The sequence below is a fragment of the Salvelinus alpinus genome, chromosome 16 (assembly GCF_045679555.1).
Source record: "Salvelinus alpinus chromosome 16, SLU_Salpinus.1, whole genome shotgun sequence".
NCBI lineage: Eukaryota > Metazoa > Chordata > Actinopteri > Salmoniformes > Salmonidae > Salvelinus > Salvelinus alpinus.
Genome location: NC_092101.1, coordinates 1,931,059 through 1,943,768, shown reverse-complemented (window position 1 = coordinate 1,943,768; position 12,710 = coordinate 1,931,059). Strand labels below are relative to the sequence as shown.

At 40.0% G+C, this 12,710-nt stretch overlaps 1 protein-coding gene across 1 annotated transcript; it reads right to left on the bottom strand.

Moving 5' to 3' along the window:
* Positions 1 to 312: 312 nt before the first annotated feature.
* Positions 313 to 12,505, bottom strand: ctbs (chitobiase, di-N-acetyl-). Its single transcript, XM_071344482.1, has 7 exons — positions 12,243 to 12,505; positions 8,732 to 8,870; positions 5,117 to 5,325; positions 4,401 to 4,572; positions 4,168 to 4,265; positions 1,201 to 1,362; positions 313 to 900 (listed from the first exon to the last, which is right to left on the bottom strand). The coding sequence occupies exons 1-7, from the start codon at positions 12,351 to 12,353 to the stop codon at positions 697 to 699; spliced, it is 1,095 nt and encodes a 364-aa protein (XP_071200583.1). The 5' UTR covers positions 12,354 to 12,505; the 3' UTR covers positions 313 to 696.
* Positions 12,506 to 12,710: the final 205 nt, after the last annotated feature.

The following is a 12,710-nucleotide window of genomic DNA, read 5'->3' as shown; positions in this document are numbered from 1 at the left end:
CTGTGTTGATACTACCATCTTAAAATCTTAAGTATGAAAACAAATATTTGTACAGTATCAAAACAACAGTATCTGCCATGACTGAGATTTCGTAACTGTTTCAGGATGGAATTTTCTTCAGAAGTCACAGCGGTTTTAGGATTGACTTTCTGAAGCGTAAACATTTACATCCTATTTTAATCTTAGCGGCTCTTACTGAAAGTGACTGCATTCCCCTAAAACAACCACATATCCCGATCATTGCAAGCGAAACAACGATCTGTAAAATCCGTGTTCGTGAGAGTAAAAGAAAAGACAAGTACAACAGTTAAGTGTTGTTGGTAGGAGTTATTTATGTTTGTTTTCTTCAAATCTACTGGCATATGCAAATCACAGTATTTATTAAGCGCTTATATGGCAAAGCCAAATTTGTTTTGTAAGATTCAGACAGCGGCACAATGCTGTGTTTGACAATCAACCATTTTGAGTGCATCTGTGATGGCATGATTCTTTGTACAAAACATAAAGTTTTAAAGTGGCTCATGTTTTTACAATTGCAATACAAAAAAACTACTATGAAATAGAAGTGCAAGTACGCATCCCTGAGCTCAAGAGGAAGACACGTTGTGGTTCCTCTGTCCCACTTCTGTCCTCGAACAAAAGCAGCTATTGACTAGCAACAAATAGCTGTGAGGATCCAATGGAAAGGCAGTCTTCTCAGCACTGAGAGTCTTGGCAGCCCATGAGGGCGTTCCACATGTCTCGACTCTGTTCCCGGGCAACTGGGTTGTTGCTGTAGTCCAGGAGGTTGCCGCACCACATTCCCGTGCCCTTCAGGCCCAGCTCTCGTACATATGCCACCTTCAGGGCAATGCTTTCTGGGTCGTCGTACCACACCTGATGGATCTGTCCCCTTTGGTCCTGTGGATGACAGTTCAGTTCACAAACTCTGTTATGGGACAATGGCACCCTCTTTGCGAACAAGGAGGATAATGCAGCCTTGGCGAGAGTTCAACTTGAGCCAGAGTGTTTTATTGGATTTGGAGGAAGCGATGTGTTGTGAGGTGACTGTGTTAGTTCAATCTAACAGCACTGCAGTCAAATAGCCTTTCCCTTGAAATGGCTGCAGCTTCTGTTGAGTTGTCATTTGTCACCAGCAGCCCAGACAAATGGGCTTAGGCTACTTGTTCAACAAACATTCTATACAATGTGTCTCCATACCTTGTAGTTGTAGTAGGGAGCCAGCTGGACCTCGTCCCACAGCCTGCCAGACAGAGAGCCGTTGATCTGTTTCATCATAAAGCTGTAAGGGATCTGACTGCCAGCTGCATCGCTACAAGGTGCACCCCGGAACGGAACCTTGGCTAAGGAGCACACCCCTTCCTAATTAGAGAAAAAGACACACATAGTTGAGACAGCAGGACGATGTTCTCTCATTTTCTTCTGGTACAGTGCCTGCTACAGAAAGTATTCACACCCCTTGACTTATTCAACATTTTGTTGTTACAAAATGGGATTAAAATTCATAGAAAATTAATTTTTATGTCAACAATCTACACAAAATACTCTGTCAAAGTGGAGGAAAAAAAAATATATATATATCTTGATTAGATAAGTATTCAACCCCCTGAGTCAATACATGTTAGAATCACCTTTGGCAGCGTTTACAGCTGTGAGTCTTTGTGAGTAAGTCTAAGAGCTTTGCACACCTGGATTGCACAACAGTTGCACATTCTTTTTAAAATACGCTACCAAAATTGGTTGTTGATTGCTAGACAGCCATTTAAGTCTTGCCATAGATTTAAGTCAAAACTGCAACCAGGTCACTCAGGAACATTCAATGTCATCTTGGTAAGCAGATTGGTAAGGTTATTGTCCTGCTGAAAGGTGAATTTGTCTCCCAGTGTCGGAAAGCAGATTGATATACCCTGATGAAGACAGCTTGTCTGTCGAAACGTTGGACATTACATTTTTGCATCTGAGCTCCTAGGAAAGGAAAGCAGATTGAACCAGGTTTTCCTCTAGGATTTTGCCTGTGCTTAGCTCTATTGTGAAAAACAAGATAAAGCATACCTAAAACATGCAGCCACCACCATTCTTGAAAATGTGATGTGTATAGTATGTTGGATTTGCCATAAACATAATGCTTTGTATAAATTTGTTAAGATCTTTTTTGCAGTTTTATGGTAGTGCCTTACTGGAAACCGGATGCATATTATTGAATATTTTTCTTCTGTACATGCTTCCTTTTCACTCTGTCAATGAGGTTAGTATTGTGGAGTGAGTAACTACAACACTGTTGATCCATCCTAAGTTCCCCTATTACAACCATTAAAAACTCTGTTGGAAACCCTGTGTGGTTTCACTCCTCTCCAGCAACTGTGGATGTATTCATAAACCATCCAAAGCTTAAAAAGGACCTTTTTTAAATTTTATATTTTACCTATCTACCGATAGTTACTCTTCTTTGCGAGAAATTGGAAAACCTCCCTGGTATTTGTGGTCGAATCCGTGTTTGAAATTCAATGTGACTTGTTAAGCCAATTTTTACTCCTGAACATACAGTGCGTTCGGAAAATGTTCAGACCCCTTGACTTTTTCCACTTTGTTACGTTACAGCCTTATTCTAAAATCGATAGTTTTTTCCCATCAATCTACACACAATACCCCATAATGACAACAAAAACAGGTTTTTAGAAAATGTATTACAAATAAATATTCAGTACTTTGTTGAAACCCCATTGGCAGCGATTACAGCCTTCGAGTCTCCTTGGGTATGGCGCTGCAAGCTTGGCACACCTATATTTGGGGAGTTTCTCCCATTCTTGTCTGCAGATCCTCTCAAGCTCTGTCAGGTTGTGTGCTTAAGGTCATTGTCCTGTTGGAAGGTGAACATTTGCCCCAGTCTGAGGTCCTGAGCGGTCTGGAGCAGGTTTTCATCAAGGATCACTCTGTACTTTGCTCCGTTCCTCTTTCCCTCTCCTGACTAGTCTCCCAGTCCCCGCCGCTGAAAAACATCCCCACAGCATGATGCTGCCACCACCATGCATCACCGTAGGGATGGTGCCAAAGTTTATTTCAGGCTAGAAGGGTTCAATCTGGGTTTCATCAAACCAGAGAATGTTTCTCATGGTCAGAGTCCCGTGGGAGCCTTTTGGCAAACTCCAAGGGGACTGTCATGTGCATTTTACTGAGGAGTGGCTTCTGTCTGGCCACTACCATAAAGGCCTGATTGGTGGAGTGCTGCAGAGATGGTTGTCCTTCTGGAAGGTTCTCCCATCTCCACAGAGGAAATCTGGAGCTCTGTCAGAGTCCCCCGACTGCTCAGTTTGGCCTGGCGGCCAGCTCTAGGAGGGGGCTTGGTGGTTCCAAAACTTCTTCCATTTAAGAATGATAGACAGGTGTGTGCCTTTCCAAATCATGTCCAATCAATTGAATTTACCACAGGTGGACACCAATCAAGTTAAACTTTTTAACAGTGGCCAAGAAGGCTACTGTGGCTATTTGATCATAATGTAGGCCTACCAGAGTGGCCTAACATCAAAAACAGAGAAAATGCACCAACATTTTAACATGGAAATAGCTATTGAAATAGCTGTTCCATGATACAGCCTACAGTAAGTAGCATCCAACGTGTTCAATGTAGGCCTACAATCCATGAGACTTTAGAGAAGATACTGACAAAATGTATGCTACCCTCTACCTATCGGCTTCTTAGATTATTCAAGTTTGTCTCAAAATATAATACTGCCTCTTTAAGACATAAAAAAGCTATTTACCTGACTTGATTTTCAAAGATGGCTAGAAATGTACATGTTTTGTGCTCTTGTAGCAAGCAATCACTCCCCATTGCTGACCAGAAATAAGCTATAACTGGGCTAATAACCTCACCAACTAGCAAAGAAAATGAACAAATGTGCACACGTGAGGCTCTGATCTCAAAAACAAGCGCATCTACTTGCGATCGCTCATGCATGTGAATGCAATAGCATCCTCAGACGAGGCACTCTGCCAAAAACCAAATCACAGACTGTCTTGCATAGTTAGATTTGTTACGGTATTGTGCATTGAAAGGGGCTAATATGTTGATTTGATCATAATTCCCACAGCAGAGGGAAACATTGATAGTGTAAACTAACAAGGCATACACTCTAGTAAAGTTGAGAAGTTCAATTTTGGAGTATTCACCTGGGAGAAGTCGAGACAAGGGTAATCATAGCCATACCATGGTACTCCCATCACAAGCTTCTTTGGATCTATCTTCATCGCCAAATATTGGTCATACGCTGGAATAAAAGACAGAAGGCCATAGCAGGTTAGGATTAGTCTGTTCAGCATGACAAGTAGTGGCTAGGGAAATAACTGCAATAAAATGGCTTCTGGTTTGGGCTTCTAGAGGTCCTTCTCCACAAATTACTTACCTGACTGTGTCTGATTGAATGGAGCATTTGCCATTGCAACACAATCGCCCAATATTTGACTCTGCTCATCATATGACATCACAAATAGCAGGTCGCAGGACTCGGCAATGGCGGCGTAGTCGTAGCAGCGCCCGTCTATACACTTGGGCGACCAGGCAACATCAAATGACACCTGAGAACGAGTCAGGAGAAGAGGGTAAGTTAAGGGCACGGAGGATGCTGGGTCCTATTCATTAGGGCAGTAGTTTTGAAATATCTCCTCTGGGACCCCCAGACAATCCACACTATTGTTGTAGCCCTGAACTAGATCATCTGATAAATCTAATCAAAGGTTTGATAATTAGTTGACAAGTTGAATCAGGTGTGCTAGCTCTGGAATAGTTCAAGTACATGGAATGGCTGGGGATCCCCAAGGAGAGGTTTGAAAACCCCTGCATTAGGGCATATCGTAGTAAAACGAAAACAAGCGTTTCTGATTGGACAGTTTCATGTAGTCCCTCCCTGTTTCAGTTAATTTTCTTCTGTTTGGTGTTTTCAGTTGTGACACCCAAAAAAGCTTAGGTATGCAGATTGTAAGGTTGGATTAAACAATTTACTTTTAACCAAAATTGCCTGCTTTCATTCGTGAATCGGAGCATAATTAGCCTACACGCCAACATATCCCCTACACCCCAAGTTGTTGTTCTGGTATGACTAGGATACACTATTGTATTCACCTGGGAACCTGGGATCTCTCTATGAAAGGCCTCAGTGGTCTCTTTGACGAGTGCTGTCAAGGTGTAGTACTCTGGAGAGGAGTCGGCCACCTCTTGCTCAATGTCTATGTTGATGCCATCCATAAACTGCCTCTTGGCCAAGTCCACTTTGCTTGTGATCCATGCTGTCCTGTTGGCAGGGTCCACCATTTCAGGGATGGACACATCACCTACAGTAAAAAAAAAAAATGACAACACTGACAAATGCATTTAGGAAATTTAGGCTCATCTAGGGCTAGGCGGTATAGAAATATTTTGATTAATTAAAATGTCAATTTTACCACAATGTTCCAAATGACTGTATAGCAAGAAGCAATTTAAAAAAAGGCAAAAGCTAATAGTGAAGAGATCAACACTATGAAATAACACATATGGAATCATGTAGTAACCAAAAATGGTGTTAAACAAATCAAAATATATTTATATTTGAGATTCTTCAAAGTAGCCACCCTCTGCCTTGATGATATCTTTGCACACTCTTGGCATTCTCTCAAGGTTCATGTGGAATGCTTTTCCAACTGTCTTGAAGGAGCGCCCACATATGCTAAGGACTTGTTGGCTGCTTTTCCTTCACTCCCCGGTCCAACTTATCCCAAACCATCAATTGGGTTGAGGTCGGGTGATTGTGGAGTCCAGGTCATCTGATGCAGCACTTCATCACTCTCCTTCTTGGTCAAATAACCCTTACACAGCCTGGAGCTTTTCTTTTGGGGGGGGGGGGGTCATTGTCCTGTTGATAATCCCACTAAGCGCAAACCGGATGGAATGGCGTATCGCTGCAGAATGCTGTGGTATCCATGCTGGTTAAGTGTGTCTTGAATTCAAAAGACAGTGTCACCAGCAAAGCACCCCCACCTCCATGCTTCACGGTGGGAACCACACATGCGGAGATAATCTGGTCACCTACTCTCCGTCACAAAGACACAACGGTTGGAACCAAAAATCTCAAATTTGGACTCATCAGACCAAAGGACAGATTTTCACCGGTCTAATGTCCATTGCTCATGTTTCTTGGACCAAGCAAGTCTCTTCTTATTATTGGTGTCCTTTTGCTAGTGGTTTCGACCATGAAGGCCTGATTCACGCAGTCTCCTCTGAACAGTTGATGTTGAGATGTGTCTATTACTTGAACTCTGAAGCATTTACTCGGGCTGCAATCTGAGGTGCACTTAACTAATGAATTTATCCTCTGCAGCAGAGGTAACTCTTGGTCTTCCATTCCTGTGGCGGTCATCATGAGAGCCAGTTTCATCACAGCGTTTGATGGTTTTATCGACTGCACTTGAAGAAACTTTCAAAGTTCTTGACATTTTCCGAATTGACTGACCTTCATGTCTTATAGTAATGATGGATTGCCGTTTCTCTTTTCTTATTTGAGCTGTTCTTGCCATAATATGGACTTGGTCTTTTACCAAATAGGGCAATCTTCTGTATACCACCCCTACCTAGTCACAACACAACTGATTGGCACGAATGCATTAAGAAAATAAATTCCACAAATTAACTTCACAAGGCACACCTGTTAATTGAAATGCATTCCACCTCATGGAGCTGGTTGAGAGAATGCCAAGAGTGTGCAAAGCTGTGTTGTGGAAAATTATAATTATTCATGCTAGCCCATGTTTTACTGTTTAAAGAATTGTCTTGTTATATGTTGGTGTTTTTTCTAACCTGATACAAACTTGTCTTTGTGGGACTTAGCCATAAGACTGGGCGTGTAGCTAAAGTCCGTTTGTGTGCGACCGCAGCATGTGACATCCCGTGGGTTTACCATCTACAGAAACTTGCAGAAAGGAGCACAATATAGTATTTGTTGTTGTGAATGCAGTTAGATGGTTGAGCCCTCGGACTATCAACCTCATGCCATCATAAATCTGCACAGACTAATTGCCTTTTACACAGTATCTGCTGACTGCCACGTATACAAAAGTGATGTGCTTCTCTATAAAAGCATTGAACCGGCACGGTTGAGTGGATAGTTGATTCTCCAGGTTTGCAAATCTTATAATAAAGTGTTGTTTGAAAGAATCTGCATTCTCTCTTCCTATAGAATTGCTACCACCGCTGTCAAGGCAAAAGGGTGGCTACTTTGAAGAATCTCAAATATATATAAAAAAAAAAGTTAAACACTTTTTTTGGTCACTACATGATTCCATGTGTTATTTCATAGTTGATGTCTTCACTATTATTCTACAATGTAGAAAAAAGTAAAAATAAAGAAAAACCCTTGAATGAGTAGGTGTGTCCAAACTTTTGACTGGTTCTGTAACTAATGCTATTTGGAGAGGATTGGATTTGATATTCTAAGAAGAAAATTCTAGTAACATGAAGATACTAGCTAACGCTAAAACAAAAGCTAAATGCTAGAAGCACTTTGAAGGGTCCCTAAAAGTTGTCAAGGGACTTGTGGGCTTGAGGTGACATTGACAGTTTTGGTGCTCACAAGTTTGTTTTGCTGTGACAAGTCTGTACTGTCTAAAAGGAGTGTTTTTTGTAGTATTTGTATATAAAAAATTTTTTTTTACAAATGTTTGGTTATGTGGATTAAGGTCTTAAAGAGGGACTTTTACTGTCATAAAGTTATTTTCTACATTTTGTCTGTAAAGGAAAGAGACTTAAGTTATTTTGCTAAAGCAAAATTATAATTTATTTTGTATGGTTTACGGAACCGGTTCTTTAGGTTAAATCACACTCTCTACAGGATTTTGCTTAAATATTGTATTTTCTGTGCTATAAAAAGTATGCATATTTGTATGTTTTATTGTATACATTTGGTTGCAATTTTGAATTGTAAAAAGGTGTTTATTTTGTGTACCAACTCAAAACTTTCTATTCATAAAAAAAAGCAGAACAGAGTTCATGAAAAGTGAAGTAAATAAACCAAGATACTGTGAGAACCAAACCCCTAGTTCCCTTGTATTGATGAACTCCAATAATTAAATCCTTACATCTATTCCGTTCTATTCTCTAGTCCTTGCCGATGACAAGCATACACATAACACGATGCAGCCACCACCATGTTTGAAAATATGAAGAGTGGTACACTCAGTGATTTTCCCCAAACATAACACTTTGTATTCAAGACATTCATTTCTTTGCCAGTTTTACTGTAGTGCCTTACTGCAAACAGGATGCATGTATTCTGTACAGGCTTCCTTCTTTTCACTCTGTCATTTAGGTTAGTATTGTGGAGTAACTACAATGTTGGTGATCCATCCTCACTTCTCTCCAATCACAGCCATTCAACTCTGTAGCTGTTTTAAAGTCACCATTGGCCTCATGGTGAAATCCCTGAGTGTTAACAAAAGTAACAAAATGTGGAAAAAGGGGTCTGAATACTTTCCGAATGCACTGTATAACTATTGGAGCTGATTTGTTGGTGTTTTCACTGTATTATGTCCAACAATAAAAAATAGTTTAAAAAATGTTTGTTTGGGGAACCAAATAAAATCACTGGGCCGCCAAGTTGAGGAACCCTGGGCTAGGTTGTTTCCAAATACCAGTCATTTCCTTTCAAATCCATGTATGGAGGCGATCAAGTGCACACTGGCATATGGTTGAGATGCCTAACCTTACCTTTCAGGACTAGCCGTGCGCCTTTCGAATGGGCGTGGCACATGAGTTCAGCATCATATTTCCCAAATGCAGCAACAGTTGTCACTTTTCCCCAATCATATGACTTCCATGCTTTCTTGCCCACATCAAACACAAACACCTGAAAGCAAAGAGACCAGTGGCAGGTGAGGAACTCCAAAGCCTCGTCGTGTCAACATTTTTTTTTTTACTGAATCTAGGCTAGACAAACATATTTGCACGATTTCGTTCATATCTAAATCAATAAATCATAGCATGTTTTTGGGCTCATTCAGTAGTTAACTGATTAAGTAGAATCCTGTTAAAAAATGTATGTTAGAAGTACAATTTATATTCCTAAAATAGAAGTTAAAAATGATTATTGCTGCTTCCTGTTGTCATGCATTTTTGATTTATAGCTGAGTGTCAAAACACTGATTTTAATTCATAATCAATATGCTGAATTATGTTGTGAAGACCAATACATAACAATTACTCCCTACACACGTGTTCAGATTACGCTGCTAAATTATTACATTATAAAAACTGCATTTATGCACAAACTTTTACCTAGCGGCCACTCCAGACAAACTGATTAGCTTGTTCAACTGTAACCGATAGCGTGCGCAAATGATTCACACAATGATATTGGCAATCGTGGCGACATGAACCCTTTGCGCTCTCTTAACAGTTAGTTATACTACATATAACAGCCGATAGATAAGAACCTGTAGTAGCTATTTATCAACTCATATCTCTGAGAAAATGTTTATTGCAGACAGGCGACAGCCAATATGAAGGAAACACTATTGGCTGGATAATTTCAACGAATAACCTCACATCGGTTTTCTATTGAAGGTCAAGAGTGCTATTTTTGCTTCAATAGCGTGATCTATAAGTTTCCCTTCACAGAAAAAAACATTACTGTAAAAACAGGCAGAAAATAGCTTCATTTTTCATCCGATGACAACAAAAGTGGAACACTATTTGGCTGCCATCCACACAATTAGACTAAATGAACTTACAATGAAAATGCAAGGTATTTTTTGCTAAATCTATGCATGGCTAACATTTCTGTTTTATCATAGAAAGAATGTAGCAAGCTACATTTCCTAATGTTTTTCTTAAAAGTTAATCTTTCATTTTACCGGAGAAAAGTTATCTGGCTAAACCGAGAAAAGTACCAGAGAAAAGTAGCTGTCTGCTGATAGAACGCCTGTTCGTGAATTGTCATCTGAGTGGAGAAGTGAAACTGAATCACAAAATTAGTCTGATGCTGGAGCAGTAGATACAATAAAAAAAAAGTGTAGATCTGTGTTTACAAAGCACAGCAAGATATGAAATATCTCTTCCTGCTTGACAAATTCCATCCTTCTCTCACCAAAATGCTTGTAGCGTCATACCCAAGACTCGAGGCTGTAATCACTGCCAAAGGTGCTTAAACAAAGTACTGAGTAAAAGATCTGACGACTTAATTGTTTTTTTTCTCCTTCATTTATTAACAAACATTTTCAAAAACCTGTTTTTGCTTTGTCATTACGGGGTATTGCGTGTAGAATGATGATGGGGGAAAAAAAACAAAATCTGAGAATAAGGCTGTAATGTAACAAAATGTGGAAAAAGTGAAGGGGTCTGAATACTTTCCAAATGCACTGTAGTATATCTGTTTCATTGCATGGCCCTGCATCTCAATCCACCACATCCGCCAATGTCGCATCTGCAGCAAAAGGTGGCAGAGCTAGAGCTGTGTGTCAGACCATGAGACATCCCGAAAATTGTTCTTGTCGCAAAAACATCTGTGGCGTTCGAACGGCTTGGCATACAAACTATAGTGAAGACATCAAAACTATGGAACATAACACATATGGATTCATGTAGTAACCAAAAAAGTGTTACACAAATCAAAATATATTTTATAATTTAGATTCTAAAAATAGCCACCCTTTGCCTTGATGACAACTTTGCACACTCTTGGCATTCTCTCAACCAGATTCATGAGGTAGTCACCCGGAATGCATTTCAATTAACAGGTGTGCCTTGTGAAGTTAATTTGTGGAATTTCTTTCCTTAAAGTGTTTGAGCCAGACAGTTGTGTTGTGGGAGGGAGTGGTGGTATACAGAAGATTGTCCTATTTGGGAAAAGACCAAGTCCATATTATGGCAAGAACAGCTCAAATAAGCATAGAGAAACGACAGTCCATCATTGCTTTACAACACGAAGGACAATCAATCCAGAAAATGTCAAGAACTTTGAAAGTTTCTTCAAGTGCAGTCGCAAAAACCATCAAGCACTATGATGAAACTGGCTTTCATGAGGACCGCCACAGGAAAGGACGGCCCAGAGTTACCTCTGCTGCAGAGGATAAGTTCACTAGTCCATGTCACTAGCCGACTACCGTCCGGTTACTCTACCACGCACCTTAGAGACTGCTGTCCAATGTACATAGACATGGAACACTGGTCACTACAATAATACTGTTTTACTGATTTCATATGTATATAGTGTATTCTAGTCAAGGCCATCCTATTCAACTATTGCTGTATATATACACAATATTCTATCCTACATATACCAAATATTCTATCCACAGCGTCCATAATATCTATACATCCCATCACATTTACATACTGTATTTATACTCCAGACTCCAACATTGCTCATCCTAATATTATATATGAATTAATTCCATTCTTGTGAATTTTTAAATATTACTACAATGCTTGTGTTCCTACACCCGCAACAACACCTGCTAAATATGTGTATGCAACCAATAAAATTTGACTTATTGCAGACATATTGGATTTTAGACACCATATTGGATTTGATGCAAAATCCATGGTGGTCCCAAAAATAATCTGTGGTGGACCTGACTTAATTACAACAGTAGGGGCTAAAGATACAACATCCTTCAAGGAAACTTGGACCCCCAAAAAATCTAATTCCAATGTCTAAACCCATTTAGAGCAGATTACACTAGCCACAACATTAAAAACATTTTCAACCTTATGCATGTCAGGCAGGACGATACAGCACTGAATGAGAGCAAGTGTGGCTTGTGACTATGGCTATTAAACAACTACCCCCAAAAAATAAAGCTTACATTTATCATCAATATTCGTAGTTGACGTGTTCACCTATTGTATCTGTATTTACAATTCTATATTTCCAAGATGCATTAAGATACAAACAAACAGCATTAGGGTATGTAAAACTGACAACGTACTACTTGTATTACAAATTGTAGCAATAGCAGAGCGTGCAATATTGGATTACACAAATTTATGCGGTCCATCCCTCCAGCCAGCCATCTCAAAAATGTCGGGCCCTTGCCATTAGCCCAGTTTGTCAGTGAACGCTCACCCACGAATTCACCCAAATGTCATGGTTTAGTGTCACATTTTAATGGGGCTATCAGCCTAAACTCTCAAGTAGTTCCATCACTTATTATGCTACCCTGTTTTAACAGGAGCATGGCGGGCTACATTTCTGCTAAACCGGTCATGCTAACGTTACCTCAAAGTCCTTCTCATCGCGAATTTGTTGACAGAGTTCCTGGATCTCGCATGGACAAACTTCTGCCTTGCAACACACGCTAACCAGCGTCAGAAACAAAACCAGCCACATTGTTGACAAAACTTTACAACAGTTGGGTAAGGTATCGCACAAAATTGTTTTTTCGTTTGATATTCGGAGTTTGCGCGTCAATACCTCTTCGACGGAAGGTCTTACGTTGATTAGCGTGATATATCTAATATCACATGACCTTTTAGTTTGTCATGGGTAAATGCTATGCATACATGGAGTGTCTCTGAAAGTGGGCGTGTTAACAGAAGTGGGCGGATCAACCAAAGTGGGCGCATTTCAAGCGAATCAGCTAATTGGGCACATTTGTTGTCACAAGAACGTTTTGGGTGGCTTTTATTTTATTTATGTATTTCTTTAGTTAACCTTTAGTTAGGTAGGCAAGTCAGTTAAGAACAA